At 41.3% G+C, this 16,263-nt stretch overlaps 1 protein-coding gene across 3 annotated transcripts in view; it reads left to right on the forward strand.

Moving 5' to 3' along the window:
- The window catches only part of AKAP12 (A-kinase anchoring protein 12), a 162,323-nt gene extending 151,370 nt beyond the window's left edge, over nt 1-10,953 (forward strand). For 2 of the 3 annotated variants that reach the window (XM_040429525.1, XM_040429527.1), the window contains 2 exons: nt 952-7,216; nt 9,474-10,953. In XM_040429525.1, coding sequence (XP_040285459.1) covers nt 952-7,208 — 6,257 coding nt within the window. In that variant the 3' untranslated portion in view covers nt 7,209-7,216; nt 9,474-10,953. The remainder of the gene's footprint in view (nt 1-951; nt 7,217-9,473) is intronic. The other variant, XM_040429526.1, reaches the window with a different exon arrangement.
- The last annotated feature ends 5,310 nt before the right edge of the window (nt 10,954-16,263 follow it).

Here is a 16,263-nt window from a genome sequence, read left to right on the forward strand (position 1 = left end):
CTTACTTGATAAATCGGTAATGGCAAAGTCTTTGAATTACAAGGTGATGTATATTTTTAAAGGGGTTCGACCTCAGACAACATGTGTCACCTTTCTACAGGATGCATGATTGCTGGAGGTCCAATCACTGGGACCTTCTCCAATTGCGCCGTATAGACATTGAATAGAGCACTAGTGTGCAGGGGATACAGGACACCTGTTCTTGTGATCGATGGGGGTCCCAGAGGTCGAAACCCCAGCTAGCATACATTTATGACCTATCCTGTGGATAGGTGATAAATGTTGTTTATGGGCCAATTCCTTTAATGATATAAAGTAAATTTAAGCTTTAAAGAAGACCTTTCACCTGTATAAACTATGTGAACCGAGTATGCTGCCATATAGAGCGGCGCCCGGGGATCTCACTGCACTTACTATTATCCCTGGGCACCGCTCCGTTCTCCCATTATGCCCTCCGGTATCTTCACTCACTAAGTTATAATAGGCGGGTCTTCTCTTGTCCTGTGGGCGTCTCCTTCTCCTAGGCTGCAGCGCTGGCCAATCGCAGTGCACAGCTCACAGCCTGGGAGGTTTTTTTCTCCCAGACTGTGAGCTGTGCGCTGCGATTGGCCAGCGCTGCAGCCTAGGAGAAGGAGACGCCCACAGGACAAGGGAAGACCCGCCTACTATAACTTAAAAAGCAAAGGTACCGGAGCCTATAACGGGAGAACGGAGCGGCGCCCGGGGATAATAGTAAGTGCAGTGAGATCCCCGGGCGCCGCTCTATATGGCAGCATACTCAGTTCACATAGTTTATACAAGTGAAAGGTCCTCTTTAAAACCTTTGATGCATACTGTTTATCAAAGTTTATAGGCTTTATGGCTTACCCAGAATGTACTGGTTATAAATATAACTAATACCTCATAACAGCTAAACAAAAATTTCTAATAGGAATATTTTTCTAATTGCAGTTGAGCAACAAGAGCCAGCAAGTGTAACACTGGACAAGGAAGCAGCTGAAGACATGGGGATTGTGCATAATGATATCACTGCAGAAGAAACTGCAAAGGAAGATGATCAAGTCGAAACACCAGAAGCCATTGATATAACACCAGAGTCTGAAGAGAAAGCAGAATCTCCAGGACAAGCCAATGAAAATCAGAACAATGAAGTAGGGTTCAAGAAAGTATTTAAATTTGTGGGCTTTAAATTCACAGTAAAAAAAGATAAAACTGAGAAGTCTGAACCTGTACAACTTCTAACTGTGAAAAAAGATGAAGTTGAAGTAAATGGCACAGACAATCAGATAATCGAGGAGCATATTAATACTGATAATACTGAAGATGCAAAGACCGAAATCCAAGACCCCAACAATAGTGAGCAGCCTTCTGAAAGTCCAGATAAGCCAGCACGGGGTGCTGAAAGTCCAAATGAAACCCCTGAAGAAAATCAAAAGAAAGTGGAACAATCTGAAGGGGAAAAAGATCAAAAGTCCCCAGAGTCTCCTACAAATGCTGTTGTCACTGAAACATCTTCACCATTTAGGAGATTTTTCACTCAAGGATGGGCTGGACTAAGGAAGAAGACAAGCTTTAAGAAGTCAAAAGAGGAAGACCCACAGGAAGTTGAGAAACAGATCAAAGTTGAAGAGCAGGAAAAGAATGAAGTACCCAAGGCTGTAGAAGAGGAGAGCACAACTGAAACACAACCAGCTGAAAATCATTCTGTGCTACAGGAATTAAGTAAATCTTCAAGTGAAGATTCAAAGGTGTCTGCTGAGGAAAACAATGAAATTGTACCTGAAGACAAACCAAAACAAGAGGAACCTTCACCTGATGATGAAGCAGCACTCAAATTAGAAGGCAGTGTAAAAGAAGATGAAGAGGTAGCCCCAACAGCAGAAAATAAAGAGTATACACCTGAAACAGTGACTTCAGTCCCAGAAGCAATTGAATTGTCTAAGGTAAAAGCTGAGGCTGAAACTTTGGAAGACAATATTAAAACCCAGACAACTAATGAAATCGCTGTAGAACCAGCTGCAGAAGGAATAAATGAGGACTTGCAAGGAACATCTGAGACTAGAGTTGTAGATAATGATCAGTCACAATTGGTTTCAAGTACTGAAAGTGGCGATGCCATCACCACAGAAGCTGAATTGTTGTCAACACAAGAAAAAGCCAAAATTCAAGGCAGTCCATTAAAAAAACTTTTTAGCAGCTCTGGGTTAAGGAAACTTTCAGGAAAGAAAACTAAAAGTAAAAAAGAAGATGAAGGCAAGATAGAAATCACAGCAGAAGCTATTTCATCTGAGTTCCCAGAGGCTCCAGAAATAGATGGCGGAGATAGCTCTCCATCCTCTCCTGATGAGTCAGCAGATACATCTCCCATAGAAAAAACATCAGATGAAGTACAACAGACTACAGAAGTAGAAGGAGAAGGAGCAACATCTGATGGTGAAAGAAGAAAAGATGGAATCACACCATGGGCTTCATTTAAGAAACTTGTCACACCAAAAAGACGCCCAAAGCGACCATCTGAAAGTGATAAGGAGGATGAGGTTGAAAAAGCAAAAACTTCAACTATGTCTTCTACAGATAGTGCAGGTACTGGTGAAAATCAGGAAGAACCCAAAGAGATCAATGAAGAACAAAAACTTGAAAAAAGCACAGAAGAAAGCAAAAAGAAAGTTGACACTTCAGTGTCATGGGAGGCTTTAATTTGTGTTGGTTCTGCCAAGAAAAGAGCAAGAAAAACTTCTGATTCAGATTCAGATGAAGGAATAAAATCTCAAGATGAAGCTAAGAAAACAGAAGAAATTGTACCTGCTAAGGAAACTGATTCTGATAGCCCTATTACAAGTTCACAGGAACAACAAATACAAGAAAGTACATCACCAGATCAAACTGGCAGTCCTACAGAATCGGATGGGGTATCTACTTGGCAGTCTTTTAAAAGACTTGTCACTCCTAGACGCAAGTCAAGAACAAGAGTAGAAGACAAAACTGATGAAAATGCTACAGCAGCCAATGCAGAACAGTCAACCTCAGAGGGTGAGGCTGGTAAAGAAGAAAATTGGGTTTCATTTAAGAAGCTGATTCCAGGGCGAAAGAAAAAAAAATCTGAAGGCAAACAAGAACATGCTCCTACTACTGAAGCTGATCAGGCATTAAATGAAGCAGCTGAAGATGATTCTGATGAACCTGCAGTAGTTCCTTTATCAGAATTTGATGCTGCAGAGCAGGAAAAACTAGATGCTCAAATATTGGAAGAAGCTCTACCAACTATTGGTGGAGAACAAGAAGGGCCTTTTGAAAAGTCTACCGAAGAACTTATTCATGCAGTAACAGTAACTGTAATTGAAGGAGAAAGAGCAATAACTAGTCTAGAAGAAAGGTCTCCATCCTGGATCAGTGCAACAGTTTCTGAAAATATTGAGCATGCAAAAGAAACTGAAGAAGCCATTGAAAGAATAAAAACAGAGGTCACAGTTGAAGAGACCGTGGTGCTAAGCACAGTCTCCCAGGTTATGACAGTAGTACCAAACACATTAATGAATGAGATGGAGTTAACATCAGAAGCTTTAACAGCACTAGAGGAAGCAATAGAAAATTCATGTGCTGAAGAGACAACGGAAATGATATCTGCTGTTTCACAACTAGGTGAGTCAGTTGTTTCAACTGAAGAAGCTACACCTGTGCCAGAGGAGGATGCAACTATGAAGACTTTAGAAGACCAAAAGAAGCATACTGAAAGTATACTACATGAAGCAGCAGAAAAGGCAAAACTAACAATCAATACATTTCAATTGCAAACATCTCAAGATGTAACTGATGTCTCTGCTACAATGGAGGACAAGGAGATAGTTTGTGAGTCTGCTCCCCTGTGTGCTGAAGAACAAACACTTTTAACCCCTGTTTCCTTAGAAGCTCAAGATATTACAAGTACCATAGTAAGTGCTGAAGAGACTGTTGAGCAAATATGTATTTCTGTCTTTCAGAAAACAAAGGAAAGTGTCACTACTTCTGAAAATGTTCAGAATTATTTAAATACCCCAGTTGCCACTTTAGACCAAACTGTTAACATTTGTATCAGTGCCTCACTTTCAAAAGAAGAACAGGCTGATAAATCTACCTTGCTGGGTACTGACAAAAGTGATGTACATCTTTCAACTTCATCTGAGGATCAGGTTGTAGAAGAAACTCCAGTTGTCACTGAGTCTGTAGTTAAAGATAGTACCACTGATTTGGAAGTTGTTTGTGCTAAAGTTGACTCACGTTCTGCAGAAGATATAAAGAAAAATGATGACCTAACTAGTTCAACTGACGTGAAAGAAAGTGTGCTTGCCTTAGCTGAGATACAGGATGAAGAAGTTAGTACTGCAGTGGGTCAAGTTCAGATTGCAGATAATGCCTGTACATCAAATGAGTTACAGACTAAAGAAAGTGTCTTTGCATCAGTTGAAGTTGTACCAGTATCAAGAGAAGTGCAACCTGAAGAAGTTGTATCTGTATCAAGTGAAGTGCAGCAGGAAGAAGTTGTACCTGTGTCAAGTGAAATACAGACTGAAGATGTTGTAGCTGGTTCAAGTGAATATCAGCCTGAGGTAATTGTAGCTTTATCAAGTGAAGTAAAGTCTGAAGAAAATGTTACCCAATCAAGTAAAATACATTCTGAAGAAGTTGCCCCTGTATCAAGTGAAGTGCAGCCTGAAGACGTTGCACCTGTATCAAGTAAAGTGCAGCCTGAGGAAATTCCACTATCAAATGAAGCGCAGCCTGAAGAAGTTGTAACTGTATCAAGTGAAGTTCAGCCTGAAGAAGTTGCACCTGTATCAAGTGAAGTTCAGCCTGAAGAAGTTGCACCTGTATCAAATGAAGTGCAGTCTGAAGAAGTTGCACCTGCATCAAGTGAAGTTCAGCCTGAAGAAGTTGCACCTGTATCAAGTGAAGTGCAGTCTGAAGAAGTTGCACCTGCATCAAGTGAAGTGCAGCCTGAAGATGTTGCACCTGTATCAAGTAAAGTTCAGCCTGAAGAAGTTGCACCTGTATCAAGTGCAGTGCAGCCTGAAGATGTTGCACCTGTGCAGCCTGAGGAAGTTGATCATGTATCAAGTGGTGTGCATCCTGAAGAAGTTGCACCTGTATCACATGAAGTGCAGCCTGAAGAAGTTGCACCTGTAATAATTGAAGTGCAGCCTGCGGAAGGTTTGCATATTTCAAGTGAACTGCAGTCTGATGAAGTTGTACCCATATTATGTGAAGTGCAGCCTGAAGATGTTGAACCTGTATTAAGTGAAGTGGAGATGGTAAAAGCACTATCCACAGCAAGTGAGGTGCAGCTTGAAGACTCAAATGAGGTGAAACCAGAAGAATGTGCTCCTGTGTCTGTTGAGATGGAGTCTGAAGAAGGTCTGAATGTGCCAGTTGAAAACAAGGTGGAAGAATATTTCTCTGTTTCAGATGATGCACAGGCTGAAGAAGGTATCACTGTTACAGCTGAGCTTCAGACTGAAGAAAGTGTTCCTGTGTTAAATAAAGCACAAGATGAAGCAAGTGAGAGTGTGCTATCTGAAGCAAAGATTGAAGAAAGTAGTTCTGTGTTGGCTGATGCGAGCATTAACAAAGTTGCCCCTGTTATAGCTAATCTTCAAGTGGAAGAGCAAGCTCCTGAATCAGTTGAGATGCAGGCTGATGAAAGTGCCCCTATATTAAAAGCGGCTGAAGATAATGTGCAAGTAGATGAAGGTACTAATCTTTCAGCTGATGCACAGCCTGGAGAAAAACCCTCTGTTTTAGATGAATCACAGGCTGAAAATACTTCCTCTGTGTTTGCTGAGGCTCAGGACAGTGCCCAAGTATCATCTAATGTGCAAACCGAAGAAGTTGGTCATAGGACATCTGAAGTACAGGCTAAAGAAGTTTCCCTACTGTCAGATGAATTGCAGGCTGAAGAACGTTCCCAAGAGTCAGTTGAGTTACAGACTGAAGAAAGTGTGGACCTTACACAAGTATATACTGAAAAAATTGCTCCTGTTGCTGTTGAACTAATTAGTGATGTACAATCTGAAGTCTGTGAAGTGCAAGCTGAGGAAGTTACTGAATCAGTTGAGATTCAAGATGATGGTAATGCAAGTGCTGCTGTAATCGATGGACATAAGGAACATATTGAAGAAGTTACTCCTGTTAATAAGGTAGATACTGAAGAAAATGTTTCAAAGGTAGCTGAGAATGATGCCCAAGAAAGTGAAAGGGTTCTGGTTTCAACAGAAGATAGCTGCAGTTATAGCCAAATACAGAAAGTAATTACTGAAGGAACAATGGCAGTGACTGATGTATTGCTAGCTGAACCGCAAACTAGTGAATTACAGAGTGAAAACACCTGTACGTACAGTGACAACACTGAATTCAAAGATACCCCACCAACCACTCCACCGGAAGAGGCAAAAGAACCTGAAGAAGAAGGTAAAGACAAAATAACTCATAGTCAAGAAGAAATTGTGGAAATTATTAAGGAAGAGGAAGTTGTCACTTCAGATATTCCAGAGCTGGAAAGCTCAGAGGCCATCAAAGCATCTGAGCCAGTTACAGCAGCTGCAGTAGAAGAACAAGTCTTAACAGAGACTGTGAAAAACATTGAAATACCCCAAGATAGCATAGAGCCTTCAGATACGGTGGATCATGACAGAAGATCTGAAGATATTGAAGTATTATCCAATGGCGTACAGGTCATAGCAGAGTCTGTCTCTCAGAAAGCTGCAGCTATTGTAGATGCTGCAATTGAAGCAGCTACAAATTGTTTTGTTGTTGATGCTACCCTCCAAGACAAAGCACTTGAAGAAACTACTGTATCTGAACATGTAGAGATAACTGAAAAAACTAACGTCCAAACTATATCTATTGAATCATGCAGTACAACTATTGTACAAAGTATCATTGAAACAGCAGTGGAAACCATAGTAAGCAACATTCATATAAATAAAACAGTTAGTATTCAAGGACAGAATCTGGAAAATGAAATTGATTCACAACTTCAAGAAACTGCACCTGTTCATGAGCCCATCAAGTCAAGTGAACAGCTTGAAGAAAGTGAACAAGAATTAATGAGGAACACAGGTAAAGAATCCGAGTCTGCTATTGTGGCTCATATTCAAGACGAGAATGAACATCAAACATCCACTCAAGCTTCAGAGGTGAATGCTCAGGAAAAAGCACCAACTGTTGAATCATGAGACCTCATGTAAGTTACAAATGTAAATAAGTGTACTTTCCAAAGATGGAAAAAGTTTATATATTCTATATATTGCATCACCGTTTTTAACTTAAAGGGAAGGTCCATGTTTAAATGTCTTTTAACATATCATTGACACGTCAGAAAATGTAACTGGTAGAGATCCTTGAGTCTAACCCATACCAAAGAAGCCTTGTGATATGGTGATATCATGATAACCTCTCAGTTATAACAAAGTATTAAAACATTCTATATAGGTTTGGACTAAGCCATAGAGTACCATAGGATCTTCAAGTAGGCCAAAGCTCTGACCATAGGATTTTCAAATGGTCCCAAGATCTGACACAATAGGCCCTAGAGATCCAGTAGAAGACATCACCATTTTGAGCTGACTCTGGAGCTAATCACTTGCTACAGCTGTCTATTTTTTTATGTTTTGATTAGAACTTGCTCATGGCATGTCCTTTGTGCTTAACTATAACAACAAAATGTATGCATAGTTGTAAGGGACGTTCACATGTTCTGTACAGATTGGTGGAATCTCCATTCATAGGCCCAAGGACACTAGTCCAATACTGACTCCACGGTCTGTGAGATAAGACTCTACCAATAAAATCTTTTGACATGTCTTAATGATGAAGATGTGTAAAGCTGGATCTTCACTTTATTAAAAGTATTTACTTGTCTGGTTTAGTAGGAGAACATACTATTTTGAGACAACATGTATAGATGATAATTTTCTTGTCATAATTTTTACCATATACAAAAATTATTGATATAATGTATAGGCTCCTATTTTTATGAAGTCTAATTAACATTTTTGTTTAAGTACCATATTTTTCGACCTATAAGACGCCCCCCCCCCCAAAGTCGGGAGAAAATGGCAGTGCGTCTTATGGGACAAATGCTGTAATTTCACACTGTGCAGTATCGCGGCCAGCGATGTATCAGCGGGGAGGGAGGAGGGCTGGGGGCCATCAACTGATATTGGAATGGCAGCGGGCCCCGTTCACTGTAGTATTCATATGTAACGGGTAGGCATGGGAGCTTTGTTAAACTATAGAAATCCTCTGCAGCAGTAGCAAAATGAATGTAGTACTCACTTGAAACTCCTGCTCCTCCCACTTTATGAATGAAGCAGACGGAGCAGGCGCGTGACATAATGAGTGATGTTAAGCTGCCACTCGGCCTGCCTGCTACGGGAGTTTCAAGTGAGTACTATGTGGATTTCGCTACTGCTGCAGAGAATTTCTATAGTTTAACAAAGCTCCCATGCCTACACGTTACATATGAATACTAAAGTGAGCGGGGCCCATTGTAATAGAATACAGTGACAGCACCGGGCCACTCTGCCATTCCAACACCAGTTGCCGGCCCCCACCCCCTGTGTTAGGGGTCATTAACTATTTACACAGGGACACTGTTATGGGGGGGATCTGTGGATAACACATATATAGCATAAGATGCTATGTATGGGTCATTCACAGATCCCCCCCATAGCAGTGTCATCCACAGATCCCCCCATAGCAGTGTCATCCACAGATCCCCCCCATAGCAGTGTCATCCACAGATCCCCCATAGCAGTGTCATCCACAGATCCCCCATAACAGTGTCATCCACAGATCCCCCATAACAGTGTGTATCCACAGATCCCCCATAACAGTGTGTATCCACAGATCCCCCATAACAGTGCCATCAACAGATGCCCCCATAACAGTGTCATCCACAGATCCTCCATAACAGTGCATCATCCACAGATTAACTCCATAACAGTGTCATCCACAGATCCCCCATCTTCCATAGACCACCATTAGTTCAAAACCCACCAAAAGCACACCTTTTGGTTCAAAATATATATTTTCTTATTTTCCTCCTCAAAAACTTAGGTGTGTCTTATGGGCCGGTGCGTCTTATAGGGCGAAAAATACAGTAATTTGGACAAAGAGAAAGGAAGTAGGTTTAGATAGACATGAACATTCTATAGATTGTGGCTTTGCAGACCTTACTCTCTGTCCTTGGAGGTCTACTGTTGATGGTTTCTAATATGATATCAGACAAAAGTGACAGGATTCTCCGTAATCATTTTCCGTAATCATTTTTGGTGTTCTAAACCAAAGGTGTACAACATTCAGAATTCACATAGAAGTTCCCAGAGAAGTTTTTGGACCATCATGATAACTATTAGATAGTGACCAGTTCAGTTTTACCAGTGCTTTTTAACAATGCTATTGACTTTTAATAATCCTCCCACTGTTTTGTTCACCAGTTTGCAGATTATGATGAATAACCGAAGAAATGAGAATGTGAAGGCTGCTGAAGCTACCAAAGAGGTGGAAGCTGTAATGTGAAAAAAGATGACAATTCTAAATTATGAATTCTAAAGATGGAGCACACCTGTCTTCATTAATAAGAATGAACTGTTTGACAATCCTGAGGTCTCATCGGGAGCTTAACCAGATTTGTCCCTTGCTCTTAAATATTTTTCTGCATTCTTGTTTAGATGCTAAATATTAGGAGGCAGAATCCTAGGGGTTTCTATTCCAATTTGCCTTTTAAAGGTACCTGGCACCAAAGTCTTACATCTGTATTAAGGCTGTATGTTTGAAATATCTCATGGTATATTGCCGGAGTTATATGTTTCCATAAAACTGTCCAAAACTCTAGGGGACATCTTGTGTATTTATGTGTATATCAACGTCTTGTTTGTTTCATTTAAATTACTGTATATTTCCTTATTTTCAAGTCTATATGTATTAAAGGAGAAGAAAACAGCAAACTAGCTTAGCATACAATGCCTTACAAGTGAAGCTACCTGCATGTGATCTACACATAATATATTAACAGCTTTTCCTTAAAATGCAACTTGGCTAACCAAAAGCTGGAACTGGCAATGCAGCAGAGCTTAAGAAACGTTTGCTGTTTTATTGTCTTTGAAAGTAAATCTTGGTTAAAAAAAAAGCTGTGGAAGGCTACTTTCACACTAGCGTTTTGGCTTTCCGGTTGTGAGATCCGTCATGGGCTCTCACCACTGGTCTAAAACGGATCAGTTTTGCCCTAATGCATTCTGAATGGAAAAGGATCCGCCCAGAATGCATCAGTTTGCCTTCCGCACTGGAGGCGGACACCAAAACGCTGCCTGCAACGTTTTTCTGTCCGTCCTGGTGGGATGCGGAGTGAGACAGATCCGTCCTGACACACAATGTAAGTCAATGGGGACGGATCCGTCTTGGCTATATAAGACATAATGCAACCAGATCCGTTCATGAAGGATGCATGCGGTTGTATTATTGTAATGGAAGCGTTTTTGCAGATCCATGACAGATCCGCAAAAAACACTAGTGTGAAAGTAGCCAAAGCAGTTTACAGTGACATTTAAATTATTACCCAAAGTTATTATAAATGATACATACCTATATTAAGTGCACTATAAACTTTATTAAGACACAGTTTCAGTTCTTTTTTATTTTATTTACTTTTGCTTTCAAATCTGTCACATACGGTATATGATCTGTGTAATCGCAGTTTTGCACCTGAATTATCTACAGGGGACAAAAATGACTCAAGAATGAAAGGTCTTTGCATTTCCTTATTTCTGGTGTGGACAATTCTAGTGGAAAATCCCCATGTATGTTTGATCTGCAGACTTTTTACTTGGCCTGTTTTATGTGTCTTTCATTATGCTTCTGTACATTTTGCTAAACTGTGATTTCTAAACAATATAAGTTTAAATAAAACTTTCGCTTTTACCTCTGTTCTCATCATTTGCATCAGTATGGACTGGCATTTTCTTTAATGACATAATCAATCAATAATAAGGAGCACCGTTTCACCATCCTCTGCATGTTTAAGGGTGGTTTTCCATAGGCTGGTGCCAGGCTATAAGCAAGCACCAAGCAATGATATATTAAGTTAATTAACGCACAATTAAAGATCCTTCACAGCAGCCGATGGATACTATATGGGAGATGAATGATCTTTACTATGATTATTTGCCCCCATATACTTGACAGTATCTTCCCAGCACATCGTTTGTTTCCATGGGGAGATGTGCTGACAACCAGCAATCATTTTCTACTCGCTTGTTTGTTTTCTGATCACCACCTTGTTTACATGGGGCAATTATCAGGACTGAGCATTTGAATGAGCGCTCGTTCCAGAAATCATCGGCCTGTGTAAAAGGGGCCCAAACCACACACCATTTGAACAGTTTTTACACAGTATACTAAATGCCGCATTCTGGATTAGCAAAAGAGAGCCATGATTATAGGCAGCCACGCAGAGAAGGGTACCTTGCACTTAGGTCAGGGTTGCATGTTTTGGAAGCTGTTGCAGTAGTGCCCATTCAAACCCAATTTACAAACAGATTGCCTCTCTACTGTAGGCATTGACGGAAGAATACTTGGCATACTGCGCTTAGGCCATTCTCACTAAAGGTTTGTTATATTACAATGACCAGAATATCACTAGAGACTACTCTATGTCTGCCGGTGCCTCCTGGTATGTAAATCTGGTCACATTGCGCCTATTGATTGGAGGAATAGCTGATTGTAAGTGTATGCAGCTTCATCGTCTAAATAAAGGGGTTGACCTCTTTCTTGTTATTGTTGACCAATGTGTTTGTAAGATGACTATATGAAACTTACTAATATAGCTTTTGTTGAAATTCTGTGCAATTTTCTATATTTCATAAGGTATGCCCCCTTGTTTGCCAAGTTTTTTGTGCTGTCCACATGAAGGTTTTGTCCATAAAATGGCTCTTGTGACCAGACAAATGACCTCCATGTGATGTCTTCTCCATTCAAATACACTGCACCTGCCATCTGCACTTCTCTGTTGGTAGTTTTGTGCAGGTATAGTGTGTTTAAATAGTGGGGTCTTGCCACTTGACCCTCCATCAGTGTCCATCTTATGGACAGGGCTACTGTGTGGACAACACAGAAGATATCCCTAACAAGGGGGCAAGACTTATGATATATAGCCAATGGTGCAGAATGTCCACAAAGGCTATAATAGTTATTAGTGTTGAGCGAAGCATTCAAAGCAGAAATAAATCTGAACTTTCGTGGTAACAAATCAGATTCTCCTAAAATGGCGGCTGCAAGATCATCCATAATGCTGTGCAGCCAGCCAACCCGCAGATACCCATCCCCTGTGACGTCACAGCCCTATAAAACCCTCATCCCGCGCGGTCTCTGCCATTGTCCTGGGAGAGACTGGCAAGGGCTCATGTGCTAGGGACAGTGTTGCTGAAAATGATTAATAGAAGAATATCGGAGAGGGAGAATGCAGGGAGTGCGCAGGGAGACTTATTCTGTGTCAGTTTTATTTATTTATTCCTACATTTACTTATTCCTACTTCAGCCTTAAACTAAGATATGTGATCCAATACCAATAAGATAGACGCCTTTATTATTGCACTTCCAGTGTGCCAACCAATACCTTCCAGTTTGCACCCCTTAGGGGGGTGCAGGTGTTAATGATGACCATCCTCATATTTTGCTGGCTTTACTTCTTCCAAATCATCCTTCAAAGTCTCCATGTCCTAGAAAAGTCAGCAAGATGCAGAGCGAGGAGTAGCTGGATGTTCCTGATGACATATTCTCATCGATATTAGATAATGTGAAAAAGGAGGAAAAGCAGATGGCAGAAGATGGGCTTCCACCTCTAGGGCAGGAGAGCGCTGGGGTTGGAGAACTGGGCATGCCAGAGCGGATTAATATTCAGTGTTTACTGTCAAATATCCTGCAGGAGATTGCAGGCCAGAACAGCAATAATATGCATATTGTCCCCACACTTAACCATCCAAACCCCAAACTAGCAACAGCCCCTATTTAAAGGTGCCGCACGGCAATTAACCATGAAGAAGGACTATACAGTGCGGTCTTCATTATTAAATGAAATACAGCAGCAGGCTAATTGGCCGTGCAGTTCTTCAGTGCAGCATGGCAGCAACCCACCCACAGCACGGCTGCTCTGGGTGGCCGTACCCTAAGGTAAAGTGGCCTAGGTATACCTGATTTATAGCGATTTGTGACAAACTAATTCAGAACAAATCCAATTTCTTGGCGAACTTCGGCAAAGTTGCTAAATTAAATTTTTTTAGAACTTCGCTCATATCTAATTGTCATGTTACACACACATTGGCCAAAAGTAGCCAGAAAGTTGCCAACCCCATTAAGTCTGCAAATACATGGCAAATACATTAACCCTAAGTTGCAACCTATATTGTTAACCAGTACAAGACCAGGCTATTTACTCCCCTTCCTTACAAGGCACATTTTCCATTTTTGTAGCAGGCGCCGGCCTCTTCATAACTTTGGCGGATCCTCCGCCAGTTCTAAATGTAAGGCAGCTTCCTTGCTGTCTTACATTTAGACCATTATCTACGCCTAAAACAGGCGTAGAAAATGGTAAATGAGATGGGCCTGTCTCCACCCACGTAATGCCCACTTATTTAGACCTGGCGTGAGTGGGGAGAAGTCGCAGATTGCATCACGACTAGCTATTTAGCCGCAATCTGTGCCTGAAACACGCCTAATTTAGGTGTATTTCAGATTGATAACTGACCCCCTATATGTTTTCAGTGATTTCCATCAGTGATTTTAAGCCAAAACCAGGTGCGGCTCTAAACACAGAACAGGTGCAGATCTTTCCCTTATACCTCATCTCTGTGTAGCTCCAGTCCTGGGTTTGGCTCACAATCACTGATGGAAATCACTGACCAAAACACTGACGTGGGCATTACTCGAAATTATTAAAAACTGAAAAACTGCTCTTAGGCCCCTTGCAGACGAGCGTGTCCGGATTAGGTCCAGATGCGTTTCGTCTGCGATCAGGGAAAATCGTGCAAGTAGGTACGCATTTGCAGTCCGTTTTGACTGCGATTGCATTCCGATGTTCAGATTTTATCGCGCGGGTGCAATGCATTTTGCACGTGCGTGATAAAAAACTGACTGTCGTACCCAGACCTGAACCCAGACTTCTTCACTGAAGTTCGGGTTTGGGATCGGTGTTCTGTATATTTTATTATTTTCCATTATAACATGGTTATAATGGAAAATAATAGCATTCTTTAATTCAGAATGCTAAGTAAAAGGTCCATTGTGGGGTTAAAAAAAAACATAATGTAACGTATCTCACCTCATCCACTTGATCGCGCAGCCCGGCTCGTCTTCTTTCTTCTTCTTCTTGCAGGACCTGGCTGGAAAAGGACCTTTGGTGACGTCATCACGCTCACCACGTGGTGAGCGCAAGGACGTCAGCGCAGGTCCTGCTGAATGAAGATAGAAGAACCTTCTATCTTCATTCAGCAGGACCTGCGCTGACGTCACCGCGTTCATCACGTCGTTTTCCAGCCAGGTCCTGCAAGAACAAGAAGAAAGAAGAAGATGCCAGCTGTGCGATCAAGTGGATGAGGTGAGTTAAATTTATTTATTTTTTTAACCCCACAATGGGCCTTTCACTTAGCATACAGAATAAAAAAATGATATTATTTTCCATTATAACCATGTTATAATAGAAAATAATAAAGTAAATGGGGTCCCGGGTAACTCATCCCTCGTCTCCTTAGCAACCATGCATGAAAATCGCATTGCATCCGCACTTGCTTGCGGATGCTTGCGATTTTTCACCCATACCTATTCATTTCTATGGGGCCTGCGCTGCGTTAAAAACACAGAATATAGAACATGCTGCGATTTTCACGCAACGCACAAGTGATGCGTGAAAATCACTGCTCATCTGAACAGCCCCATTGAAGTGAATGGGTCCGGATTCAGTGCGGGTGCAATGCATTCACCTCACGCATTGCACCTGCACGGAATTCTCGCCTGTGTGAAAGGGGCCATAGTCTAGTACTGAGATAAGTAAAACCAGGCAGACAAAAGGTATGTTCACAGGTAGCAAATGCACTGCCCAATTGCTGCTATCGATTTATGTATCTGCAACAATCTGCAACATTTTACAGTATCATTTTACAGTATCAACACGGTCAGGTTTCCTGATTCCATTTTGAAAGCCTAAACCAGGAATGGATTCAAAAAAGAAAAGTCATACCTCTCCTTTATACTTTCTCTGCTTGTATGATCCACTCCTGATTTTGGCTTCCAAAACAGCATCAGGAAACCTGACTGTGTGGCCGTACCCTTAGGGATCCTTTAGATCAATGACGGGCCCTGTATCCCCTGCAGCCCTCCTGAAGTGAACGGAGTGGCCTGTCACACATGTGCATGGCCACCCCATTTATTTCTATGGCCGTTCTGGAGATAGCCGAGTATAGCGCTCCACTATCTCTGGAATTCTCATAGAAATTAATGGAGCGGCCGCTCTGTTCATTTCAGGGGGGCTGCAAGGGGGTATGGGGCCCCTGTTATTGTGATCAGTGGAAGTCCCAGTAGAGCCCCACAGGATAGGAGATAACTTCAAACAACTGGAATACCCCTTTAAGACAAATGATGTCATTTGATTACTGAATCCTGATTGAATTAAACAGTAACTCCAAGTACCATGATCTGTTGCTGCCCCTACACTTTCCTAGTGCTTCCCTTGCCTGACGGTGGGGTGAGTAACGGCTTACCCCTATTGATCCACTATCAAGCAATTATTCAACATCCCAGTGTATTTCCCCATTATCTTAAATCAAAGGTTCTTCAAGAAATATAAAAAGGGAATCATTTAATTAAGACCCTGTGCTAATAATATTGGTATATTGATAATCTGCAAGTGATCTCAATGCAAAAGTTATGAATATATGGGATATGAACACATGTACAGTACAAAGAGTCTAGAACTTATCCTTTATATTTTTATTAACCAAATGCATGCCAAAACAATGTCCTTTTGGCATTTTATTAGTTTTGTATATGTATACCTTCTTATCTTTTAACTGTATTAAGAAGCACAGTTGATTATGTGTTTTAATACAAGATGATCCTGCAAAAAGTATATGCAGGACTTCATTGTATACGCTTATTTACAATGGGGGCCAATGGAAGATGGAGTATGGCTATACAGTTGCATATGTGTGGGGCATACTTTTGTCAGCCCTGTTCAAGCAC

Source organism: Bufo bufo, chromosome 4 (assembly GCF_905171765.1).
Source record: "Bufo bufo chromosome 4, aBufBuf1.1, whole genome shotgun sequence".
Lineage (NCBI taxonomy): Eukaryota > Metazoa > Chordata > Amphibia > Anura > Bufonidae > Bufo > Bufo bufo.